This window comes from Lolium perenne, chromosome 4 (genome assembly GCF_019359855.2).
Source record: "Lolium perenne isolate Kyuss_39 chromosome 4, Kyuss_2.0, whole genome shotgun sequence".
NCBI lineage: Eukaryota > Viridiplantae > Streptophyta > Magnoliopsida > Poales > Poaceae > Lolium > Lolium perenne.
The window spans coordinates 9,865,424-9,878,050 of NC_067247.2; the positions used below are offsets into that span (position 1 = coordinate 9,865,424).

General features: G+C 45.1%; 1 protein-coding gene and 1 long non-coding RNA gene across 2 annotated transcripts; one reads left to right on the top strand and one right to left on the bottom strand.

The window, feature by feature from the left end:
* The first annotated feature begins 8,497 nt into the window (after positions 1 to 8,497).
* Positions 8,498 to 9,208, top strand: LOC127348114 (uncharacterized). Its single transcript, XR_007879679.2, has 2 exons — positions 8,498 to 8,811; positions 8,904 to 9,208. It is a non-coding gene; the product is annotated as an uncharacterized lncRNA (long non-coding RNA).
* A 1,772-nt stretch (positions 9,209 to 10,980) lies between these two features.
* LOC127291739 (cytosolic sulfotransferase 5) lies at positions 10,981 to 12,217 on the bottom strand. Its single transcript, XM_051321048.2, has one exon. It carries the CDS (start codon positions 12,159 to 12,161, stop codon positions 11,175 to 11,177), a length of 987 nt encoding a protein of 328 aa, XP_051177008.1. The 5' UTR covers positions 12,162 to 12,217; the 3' UTR covers positions 10,981 to 11,174.
* Positions 12,218 to 12,627: the final 410 nt, after the last annotated feature.

Genomic DNA, 12,627 nt, shown 5'->3' on the forward strand with positions numbered 1-12,627 from the left:
TAGGAAAAGTCAAAACCAGAGGGGTAAAGTAGTGAAGATATTATAAATGTCCAAATGGACCATTATCATATGTATGTTGGTTTTGCATTTTTCTTGGATTTGATTCTGGTTTCTTTTATGCATTGGTGTTTGTTTTTGTTATACAAGAGTTTTACAAGCCCTAGAGCAAGCAATGGTGGCCTTGGTTGGAGATTTGCAAAATTGGCCAAAGTGTATGTGAGGGAAAAATGGAATTTTCTCACCATTTGATTTCTCTCCATTTGATTTGATTTTTCTTGCCTCCAAAGTGATTCTTATTAGTTTAGGAACATTTCCAAACCATTGAAACCATTCCAAAAGGTCTAGTTCAAAGATTTGCAAAAATGGCCATACACACATGTATGTGATATTTCAATTTTTCTTATTTTCTTCTTTTATTTATCTTGCTTTACTTGGGCAAGGTATAGGGTCCAATTTAGTGTGAGATTATGTTTAGAGATGGTTTCACACCATTTGGGCAAGGTACAATGGCATAGAACAAGATTTGGGTAAAATGGTATGTGCCACATATGCCTCTATGCATATGTTGTATTTGATTTTTAATTTGGACTTGGCTTGACCCAATTGGTGTTGTTGAGTGTTGAAATGGTATAGAGGAGTGATCCAACCATTCACCACAAGTCTTTGGGTCCAGATCCTTAAATTCACAAATTTGCTATTTTACTCTCATATGTCTCTATGGCATTTTAGTTTCTTTTTTAAAATCTTTGGTTTCACTTTGGATTTGGTTTGATAGGTACTAGGCAAGGTTTGTGAAGGTTTTCCAAATCTCTAATCAAAGTAGAAAGGCCTAGGGTAAATATTTACAAAAATAGCCATAGGCACATATGCCCCTTTTTCTTATTTAATTTCCTTTTATTTTATTTTAACTTTGGTGGTGAAAAGAGGGGTGAGGTTTAGGGTTTTAGATCATTTCAAATACTAATAACAAGCAATCATGGCAATAAAACAATAATTAAGCAAGATCACTATGTATCAAACTTAATTCGAGAAAAGTTTTTGTTGGTTCCAAAATTTGGAAATATGGAAATTCATTTTCTTTCTTTTGAAATTTTTGAGATGTTACACATGGGAGGAGCTGATTAGGGCGAGGTGGCTCAACATGGACGAGGAGTTTGCAGCCGTGTCGAGGCATAACATGGAGAACCGAGGCACCGGTGGCACACACTATGCGGGAAACCGCAACTTCAACCGCTACAAGGGGAAAGTGGTATGTATATACATGGAACGACCTTATTTCATTTCCCGTCATGTTACATTTGTGATACACATAACCTTTCTTTTCGCGATGCAGTTGGCCGAGGCAGCACCTGGGGTGGTGCTTCATGATCCCGAGATATATGACATGATGCGGACGAAGACGAAGACCAATCCCGCATTGCCTCACCCCCAGTACTACGGCAATGCCAAGGCCGCCAAGGATGACAACTGCGACATGGTGTGGTCTCGTCACCCGTATGTGGATAAACCCTTGCGCATGCCGACCGACGAGGAGTCGTTGGTCCTGTCGGGGCGCGGGCGTAGGCATGGCCGTTACCCCTTTCTGAATAAGGCGGTCAAGCCTACCACAGCCACGAGCTACACGCGTCTCAAGCATACCCTCACCGCCGACAGCCCCCAGCCTCGTCCCCGGCCTGCTCGTCCACCCGCCTACGATGTAAGATTTCCTCATTTTCATTCTCTTTCCGGTTTTCGTTCCTACATGGCTAAGTGTTGATGAGATTCATTGTTTCTGAAATTGTAGCCTGAATTCGAGGCGGCCTTCGAAGCCTGTAATGAAGAGTATCAGTAGGCCTCTGCGCAATGGAATAAGCAGCATACGGCCTACATGGCGTATATAGAAGTAAGTTTGAATTTTTCTTTTCGCAAGTAGATGACAAGTCTCAGTTTGATGCTTTATTTCTGCAAAGCCTGACTTGTAACCTATCTTGCAAGCACTGATGATTTCTATTGCTACTGGTACACCGAGACCGGATCTAGTTCCCATGGCGGGGGAATTGCCTATCATGCCATCGAGGGCAACTTTCGCTAGGACTTACGACGGATCCACACCGGTAAGTTCTTTGCCAAACCGGTAGTTACCGCTTTCCTTTGCCTCGCAAGTTGCTAACATGTAGGGACCATGTAGGGAACGGGATGCTCCGGGAACCAGGCCTCGCCGGGTGGGCGCGAGGTCACACCGGTTCATGAAGGTGATCGGTCTCCTGGGCGTTCTGTTGGTGCCTCTGCTTCTGCCTCTCCGTCGACTTCTCCTGGGCGTTCTGCTGGTGCCTTTGCTGGTGCCTCTCTGTCGACTTCTCCTGGTCGTACTCCCGGTGCTACTCCCGGTTCTTCTGCAACTTCTACTGGAGTGCGACCTCGGACCCGGGATTCTCGTTTTGCCAACGATGAGGTTGGATAAGCCCCGCCTGGGTCCTTCATGTAGTCGGCTCACACTATGTATGCGCGCGCTTGCTACTACTATTCCGGTTATGCGGTAGCTACTACTATGTATTTGGACGACATGACACTCCTCTTGTATGCTAGTATGTGCACTATGTATGCTATTATGTGAATTATATGCTATTTTGGTGAATTATGGTGAATTTGGTCGAATTTGGATGAATTTGGATGAAATGGAACCTGCTAAACTGAATTTGCATGAATTGGAACTGAATTGGAACAAAAAAAACCAAATGGCCAGGGCTACGCCGAGGGCAATACCCTCGGCATAGATCTGCCGTCGGCATAGACCATTGGCATGACCATATGGTCAGATCTATGCCGAGGGTATTGCCCTCGGCGTAGCCTCTGGCATGGTGGCCGCACGGCTCGGGGCTGCACCGGCTCCCCTCCGCTTGCCACGTACCTTCATATGCCGAGGGTATTGCCCTCGTCGTCTTCTGGCTGCCGTTAACGGCGACGGCACACCGGGGACGCTACGCCGACGGCGTCTACGCCGACGGTGACGAGGACCCTCGGCGTAGGAGGCGTACGCCGATAGCCAGCCCTACGCCAACGGCGCAGCGAGCTCTGCCGAGGAAAGTGGTCGCCGACGAGGTAAGCTGAGGGCTGCCATCAGCGTAGCCTACGCCGAGGGTCACGCATGGCTACGCCGAGGGCAGCTGGCCATCGGCATACCCGCCGATTCCTGTAGTGGAGGAGGAAGATTAAGAGGGGTGTTAAGTGTGTGGCATGTAATAGAGACGAGACAATGCTTCATAGATTCTGGGCTTTCCCACACTCCACCCGCACTTGGGACCTGTTACGTGAGCAGACAGGGTTGCAGCTCCTGGGGCCTCCTGGATATGTCAAGGATCAGAGGCAGTTGCAGTTCTGGCTTCTAGACACCCTCGGTTCTCTGAATGATAAGGAGCTGCGGTTCATGTTAATGACTGTGTACCAGCTTTGGTTAGCTCGGAATGATGCACGTGATGAGGAGCTTATTGAAGAACCTGGATGTACTGCAAGGCGATCGTTCTTCTTGGTTGAGGAGTGGGTTGCTCTCCAAGCTCTGTCATAAACTAGCATTCACACTCAGGTGGAGCACTGGCTTTCCCCGCAGCAGGGCTGGACTAAAGTCAATGTCGATGGCGCTTTCTCTAAGGAGTCGGATACTGGTGGTGGCGGTGTGGTCCTTAGAGATCACCATGGTGGCTTCATAGGTGGAGCATGCCATTTTTTCTCACCGGTTTTGGATCCTGAACAGGTAGAGCTACTGGCATGTCGCCGAGGGCTGAAGTTGGCGCATGAAATGGGGCTCCCCAAGGTGTATCTGGAGACGGATTGTGCAAGTGCGGTTGCTAAAATGAAGGGAACGGATAAGGACCAATCTATCCATGGACCTCTCGTGGAAGAGATCAAGGTGCTACTCCAGGGTTTTGAGGAAGCCAGAGTAGGGCATGTGCGTCAAGCTTGTAATGAGGTGGCGCATAAGTTAGCGAAATTTGGCTGCGTGAATAAATCTTGTAATATCTGGGTTGGGGAACCTCCAGATTTTATTGTAAACATTGTGGCAATTGAGAGTGCCGGAGTTTAATAAAGACGCAGCAAATTGATCTCAAAAAGAAATCTAGCGTTTGAGGCACCAATCTGACCTATGGCTGTGATTGGTAAAATTATCTGTCAAGGTTGATTCTGTCTTGATTTCTCCGAGTTCAGAAATTTTGCTGGTTGGCCGGTATGCTTGTGGCTGATGTTGCTGCTTGTCGTATCATCTGGTACGAAGGCCCTCGATCTACAATTCTACTTATCAGATTGTTGATTCAAGACAATTACATAACTGGAGTTTGTTGTGCATCGATGCAGAAGAGTTTCGGGGAGGTGAATCATCTGACTGTCAATTTAGCATGGCGTGGAAGGACGGTAAATCGTGCTTCAAGCACGGAACATGCAATGTGCCCTGCAGGGCCGAGGGATATGACAACGGCAGCTGTAAAACCTTCATACTAGGCTTCTTTTACGGTACCTTTTATCACACCTGAGAAGAGGAGAGGTATGATTTAGGCAACGGTCAAAATTAACAGATTTGCATTAGCCCAATAGCCCAACAAGACGTAGATAAGGGAAAAGTATTAATATCAGCAATACGGAAACAGGCTCAACAATTGGCCCAGCAAGCGACGCCAACACATCCTGGAGCGCGATCGCGCCGCGAAGATCCCTCGCTCCTGCGACGCCAACATCATCCCGTCGGCACTGATCGCCGCTGCCGCCGTCTAATTTATTTTGGGTACCACAAAAGAACCCTCATACTATGCTATTGCTGCAGGAACTGCCATGGCTAGCACACCTATTTTATCCATACTATGTCTTATATGATGTACGAGTGAAATAATTTATGGAGCCTTGTCCACGGCATAATAAATGAACATAAGATCTTAACTGAAGGTGCAGTATTCATATTGTCAGTCTTTTTCACTCAACTTTGCTTCTGAAAAATAAGAGTGATCATTGTAGCTATCATCAATATGTAGATAGGCTCGCGTCAATGACTCAATGTAGGACAGCACATCGATCAATCACCAATGTTCCATTTCTTGAATCATTCGTTTGGGAGTGGTCACATGCATCTTTAAGATATGAACTAACAATCAAACTCGCTTATTTACATGTGACCTATTGAGCAGATACCTACATAGTTGAAAATTGTGGAGAATTCCTCTCATGTCAAGTGAAAGTAAGTAGTATAATCTGCATGATGCACTTAGAGAACATTCAAAAAGTGAAGAACCTCAGGAACTCTAGATTCGTCAATAGATATTTGATCCTCATGTTTAGGGATCGAAACCTAGCTTGCAATAAATTTTATGCGCGTACCGATAGCATCTCCAAGGGAGTCCCCCATTGCCTCCAGGTATCGGTCCATTGGAGAGTTCGAACACTCTCCAACATGCCTTAATTTCCAAGAGGACAAAATGGGCCTTAAAGTTTTCAATCACCACCAGGCCCCACCCACCCCTCCCTAACGCTTCACACACTCGTTAGCCACGTGACGGGTACTCTGTGTCTCTAGGTTTCATAGGTGGACCGGCCCAATAGGATCATGGGGTCCTAGTCTTTCTGACCTAGTTTTTCTAGTGTCTCCGGCTCTGATTTTCTCATTTTTTTTTCTTATTTATATTTTCTAGTTCATGTTCCATTTTTTGTTTTTTTGTCTTTTCCAGTTTATTTTTAAAATCTTTCTTTTTCAAATTTTGAATATTTTTAAATTGGAAAAAACAAATTGTGAACTTATTTAAATCTAAAAAATTCAAATTTTAGTTACTTTTCAAATTTGAACATTTTTAGTTTTGATCTTTTTCCTATGAAGAAGTTTTGAATCTGAACTTTCTCCGAACTTTGAACATTTTTTTGTTAACATTTACGATTTTTTTTTTACATTTTTAGATCTAAAAGTTTTCCAAGTTTGAACATTTTAAAATGTGAACAATTTTCAAACCTGGACTTTTTTCAAGTTTGAACTTTTTTTTTAGATTTCAACTTTTTTAGGTTTGCACTTTCCAGATGTCACGTCTGGTTGTCCAGAACGCGAAAATGAAAAGAACAATGAACAAGGACCGAACAGATCTCCATCAGGCGTCGGCTGGCTAGGCGCTGCGCAAAGCATAGAAGCGCCTGAAAAGTTTTGGGGCGAACTAGTGTGTCACGATCGATGTTATCTGAAAACTAGTGGGAAGGCAACAATTTTTTTTTTTTTTTGCATAGAACTTCAGGAGTTTCTTATTTAACTGAATTTCTGGTACAATCAACCCTTCAGACCCAAAATGAATGCATCCCGCACTAAGTTATAAATTCTACAAAAAAATGGAGAAAGTTTCAAAAACAAAAAAAAAGTGAATGAATTTTTGTTGATAAAGCATTCTATCAGATTCGGACCGAGGACTTACGAGTCTTAGCAAGCAGTTACTCTACCACTAATTTGAAAAACCCTTTTGCAGTCCAACAAGAAAACGGATGCGCTGGCGCCCGACAGCTTTCGCGCTAGTTGCTCATCCGTTGCTTGTTTGGCTCTAACCAGCTGAGCTACCAGAACCACTTACCTAAAGTCTCTTTTCTTCATCTATGAGCATGCTACCTGCAGCGGAGGAGAGCTTGTTCAAGAACAGAGAGCCGGCCTGGGATTGGACGACCCTCGTTCAGGGAGGTCTTCTTCACTATAGACACCACCAAGAACAAGAAAGTTGTGCTATTCTATCCGACGACGGACTCCATCAATATGAGGTTCTTTCTCTCATGTAATTTTGCCCGCCCGTTCTCTACTTCTGTGCCGAAGGAAATGGGATTCAAACCCATGATACAATCTTCTTGTATCTCTATTTAGTAGACCAATGCCTTAAGCCAACCAGCCATGCCTCCAAGTTGTTGATCGGAATTCGATGTGCCGGGTTGGTTGCCCGAATATCCACTGCGTAAACAGTAGCACGCGTACTCATCTTTAATGGGCGAGAAAGACTCTATCCAGATCTATGGATCTCCCCAACGTCCAAGAGAGACCCAAAAACCCCCAAATCCACCACTCATTGGGTGAGGCCCTTGCTTTCTATGAACACCTCACCACTGAATGAGAAACTTAGCCCCCGGCCCGACTAGGAGAGAAGACAGGGTCAAGCCGATGCCGCCCTTCCTCACCTACCTAAATGGAATGAATATCTCCTTCGTCTAGTCGATAAGGGAAAAAGCCGGCGGGGACCGTGACTCTTCTAAACCATTACATGATGGAGAAGTCCATTCTCATCATGATCGATCAACTTCCTACCATAGTGCCGATAGAACCAGGCTTGCTTCTAGAAGATTCTATAATGATCCACTTGAATCGGCCTCTGGTGACACCTCCCTAGTCATCGAAAGGTTTCATCCCTCGGTCGTTAAGGTGGTGGTGAAATTGCAATTAATGCTCTATCTCCGCCATAGAAAATGGGATACTAAGTTTCAGTGGCCTCGCATCCCCATAGTCTTAAACTGGCTTGCCCTTCCAATCAGGGTTATAACGGGTCCGGTATGAGCAACACCAACCAATCGTGTTGGTATGGTGGGTTCCCCATACCCACTATCCGAAAAAAGCTTGTCATAGCAGCTCAAACCTCCGATCGGGAAATGGGAGTTCTAACCGTTCCTAGCCCCAATTCCAAAAAAAATGATTGGACTGAGGTTCGTGCATGGAGAGAATAGAAACTAATATCGATGGAGGAAGAAAATGGATGCGCTAACGCGCAACGGCTTTCACGCTAGTTTCTCAGTCCGTTGCTTGTTTGGTTCGAGGTTGAGTTCACCCGCCGCCCTACGTCAGTAGTCTTCCTAACTTCTATTCCGGTAAGGTCCTTCAAGAACAGCATTGTGGTCGCAACGGGGCTCTAGGTGAATATTGTCCGCCCGTATGAGCTGAGCTGTGAATATTTATATGTCGGGGTCTTTTACTGAAAAACCACAATACTACACTACCACAATTTGAAGAAATCCGCAAGTGACTATAATTTGAATTCACTGGTCGTGTTGAGTTGAGGCTTATTTTCAATATAACAGGTCCATCCATTACTGAATGAAACAAATGAGTTTTTTTGCCCGTTCACTCACTTCTAAATGATTCCTTTCGCACTCTCTTTTTTATCAAAAAAATATATAAATATTTGTTTACCATACCTTTCAAGCAAGTGTGTTTTATTGCAAGATTAAGTTATTATTGAACAAAGATAAATTATCATTCTGAAGGATGAGATCAATTCGGAATCACTTTTTTCTTATTCTAGCAGACGGAATTGAATTGGTCAAATTTAGTACTTTCCAATCTATTTTTTTTATCTTACCTCATTCTATCTACGCCAGGGGGATAATACCAAAACAGTCCTTTTGTTTATTATAGAGGAGCACCCTGGGCCCTCTATAATAGGATGCTCACTCCAATCCATTTTAAAGGTCACTGATTTGTAGAGCATTATTATGATAATTGATGCTAATAATAAATTCCAGAAATTCATCACCCTTTATATTTTAGCATCTAATTAAATGATTTGTTTATGGAAAATAGTATATCAGCTTTATGCTAGTCATTAATGTACATTTTGACTGTACAAATGAAAACTGGAAATAGCTGTAAGAGAAATTCTCAGAATCAACTATTGCTATTAATATGAGTCATGTACTCATATACTCACCATTTTCAAGTAGGAAGAGGATCACACAGTTCCTCATCGGATATGTCGTGCTATATGAAAAGCAATGGCAAATTAGGGCTATTCGGAACGAGCAAGGCGTTGCTATGCTTGTGGCTGATCATGCCACTTCTCGTGTCATCTGGTGGGGAAGACCATCCATCTACGCGCGCATCTCCTTTTCATTTTTTGATCCAAGTCAATTATGTAATTCGAATTGCTTATTCATTGATGCAGAAGAGATGGTGTTAGGACGAGGGCCCTGGTTAGGACGGAAATCGTGTGACTGTAAATATTGCCTGACGTGGAGTGGCAACCTTTGCATCAAGCCCGGAACCTGCAATGTGCCCTGCAAGGCCGCAGGCTATGACAACGGCCACTGCGAATTCCTCCGCCTATGCTACTGCTGCAATAACTGCAATGGCTAGCTCCCCAGTTCGTACGTGACACCAAACGCATGCTCTGTCCGAGTTGTTGCTACGTGTTCATGTATGCCTGATTTGCAAGTGAAATAAAATACTCTCTCCGTTTCTTCGACTTAACTTTATCTATAGTGTATCTACATACTAGATAATGTTAAGACAAATTTTATGGGATGGAATATGAAGCTCTCTGCGTGTTATGATAAAAGGAACATTAAGATCATGATCTTAAAGTAACAGTTTTCCCACGAATCGATGCAGAAGATCTTGCCGATAGACAACTTGTTCTTGCACGTATGCTTCAAAAATTATTTTTCTGAATGGTCACTCGGGAAGGAAGAAATCCCCACACCTGAATTTTTCATTTATATAGAACAACCAAAACGGCCGATTGCAAGAGCGGATTGGGGAGATTACAAAAGTACATTCATTCCATAGTCAGCCATGAAACTGCATCAAGCTCACGCGCCTGCGGCAGTGCCGAGCGGCCCAACCTGCTGTCTGTCACTTCCCGCGGAGAGCTGACTGAACTGAACCGAGAACACGCTACACAAGATACTGGCCATTGCTCGTCCCATCACGCCTTCACTACAGCGACACATATAATTCCACGCTGCCTTACCACCACCGCACCTGGCACTTTCTTAAACCATCTCCAATAGACTGATGTATAATAGGGTAAATGATGCAAAACTAACTTTTGCATCACCTAAGAAAAAATTCTCTCCAACAGGTGATGTATAACTAAATATGTCATCCGTCCCATTATACTTGTCTATGATAATATGCAATCATAGGCTATGTTAGGCATCTCCGTAAACAACCTCCAAACCCACTTAATCATCGGGGCAATATTCATCAGTTTGGTGGTCATAATACCAATACCACATTGGTCTATTGTTAGGCAAACCTTGGCCAGTTAGCCCAGTGGTGCTTGCGTTACTCGCCTGTCTTTTCCCAAGAGAATATGTCCTGGTACTTGTCAAAGCCAGAGTGAGTATCAACCGCCAACGGGAAGATGCCCATGGTGAATATCGGGAGGCTAGATAGGAAAGCATCTGTCAGGACCAGTCTAGGAAGGCATTTGGTTTTTTTGGATGATGTGAGTTGGTGAATTGTCACCCCCTTCATACCTCTGTAGATTTAGCGAGGTAGGTTCGAGTTTGATCTTTTATATTGCTCTTGTAAGGTGTTGTGAATAAACTAATAAAAAAAGTCGTGCGCATTCCTTGGATGCAGAAGCTGGGGTGATATTTTCCCTATTTCGAAAAAAACAAGGACAGTCTAGCTGCAAAGGACATAAACCTTCCTTGCCACCGATCCATATGCTTACCAACTGTTGCAACTATTAGGTCCATATGGAAGATGGCTAGCTTTTTGCCACTCACAGGGAAGCAAAGATACTTGAAAGGTGAATAACCTAACTCTTGTAGCAGGTGATCTTAAATCCAGATAGTAGCTCAAAGCAGATTAGTAGGAATTTCAGATTTCAATGTAAGTGTTCTTGATGAGGATCATTGCATCATAATTGAGGCGAGAAACATCCACTGTGCCCAAGGCAAAGCTATTAAGGATCTGTAAGAGCACGTTTTTATAATATAGGTTTGAACTTTTTTAAGAAGGCAACTCGAAACCCATCAGTCCCCGGAGGAGTAAAAATTTTTGTGGCCTTTAACACCTCCTCTAGCTCTTTCATGGTGAAGGAGATAACCAGGGCTTCATTCTCCATGGCATTCACCTGTTGCCTTGCATCCAAACAATGACTAGCAAGGGATAGGAACGTTGGCTCCTCCGAGCCCATGAGCGCCATGAAAAACTCATAAATGCGATTTTGGATATGAAGTTTGTCTGAGATCAACCATTGATCCGAATGAAGGCTTAGAAAAGTTTACATTTACACCTTCGCCCAATTCATATGTAACCGGAATTAAAAAGTTGATCTCTGGGCAAAGTTCACAATAGACCAAGCGACTTGGTCCTTCACATTATTCCATAGAACATAACGATAGTAGAAACATAATATCATCCAATAGTATAATGGATGAGATTATTGGGCACGAGAATATGAGATCTTCAGAAGAAAATCTCAAAAGGCGAGGCCAGAACCTTTGAGCTTGTCCTGGACGATGCCGTCCAACTTGTGCGCCATCTCTTGGGTCAGGTGGTTGGCCCAGTCGCCCACCGTCCCATTCCTGAAGTAGGACGACTTCTCCATGGGCATCCAACCAGCCAGGTTGGATGTCCCCGAGGAGTTGACAGGCAGGTTCTTGAGCTTCTGAAAGCTACACAGGTCCACGACCTGCTCCACGGCTCCGGCGTCCACCTCATCGACGGTGAACGGGACTCCAAGGAACTCGGCGAGGGTCTTGACGTGCTTAACCGGGTCGGCCATCATCTCCTCGTACTTGAGGAAGAGGACCCGATCTGGCTCTGCAATGCTCTGTTTCCAGTACCCAAGATAGTGGTCCCACACTGGACCGAAATATGACCCCCCTTCGCTGAATAACTCGAAGGCTTTCTCCAGCTTGATGAAGTAGTCTTTGCTTACCGAGTTCAAGTAGTGCCACAGGGACACGAGCACATCCTTGGGCTCCCGGCTGATGTACACCACGCGACAGCCGACGGCGGAGATGCTCGCCGGCAGCAGCGTGAACGGCATGTGGGTCGCCAGGAGCCTTGGGGACGCGAGCGCCTCCAGTTCGGCGACAGGGTAGAGCTCGCGGTCAGGTTTCTCGATGAACGGCACGAGGTCATGGGGGCTGTTGGTAAGCAGCGGGTGGCCGTCGGCGTCTCCGGCGACGGCATGTCGGGAGCGGTTGACGAGGGTGAAGGCGAGGGCCTTGAGCCAGGTGGTGCCGGACTTGGGGCACGCGGCGAGGATGATGTCGTCGGCCCGCGGCTTGAACTCGTCTTGCAAGAGCATGACGCTCTTGGCCACCTGCGGAGATACCCAGAAGCCTCGGTACAGGACGTACGGTTTCCAAAACCCTTCCCTCATTGGGAGCGTGGACACAAGACGCTCTCTTTCCTCGGCGGCATTGTCGACGCTGCTCTTGGTTTGAGTTGGATCCATGGCGAATCCGGCGAGGTGGGTGGTGCTAGCTCTAACTCTGAGTACTCTGCTTGCTGTGATACGTAACAAATTTATATCGGATCGGCGTGCACTTTTGGGGAGTCTCTGCAGCATCAATAAACAACACATGCTTTGGACATGTCTTAGTCGATGCCACTAACAACAGTGAGTAGTAGGTTAGTGACTACTGACTAGGCTGCACGCACAGATGGCATCCACAGTCGACAGGCCTGTTCAGAAACACTAAGATTTAGAAAAACTACACTCACCCCAACTAGACACTGAAATAAAATAACACTGTTTTGAAAACATAGACAGACACACGAACTAGAAAATCGACATAGATAGAAACATGAAATAGAGACTGAAATAAACACACAAACTAATGTGAGTCGTTATCCAACTTGCCCTCGGTGTCCTCCAAAGCGGTTGTCCTGAGGACGTCCAGCCACCACTTGGAGTTGGG

Bases quoted from the DNA above. Each gene is read 5' to 3' on its own strand.
- LOC127291739 (XM_051321048.2), bottom strand. From the start codon at position 12,161: ATGGATCCAACTCAAACCAAGAGCAGCGTCGACAATGCCGCCGAGGAA.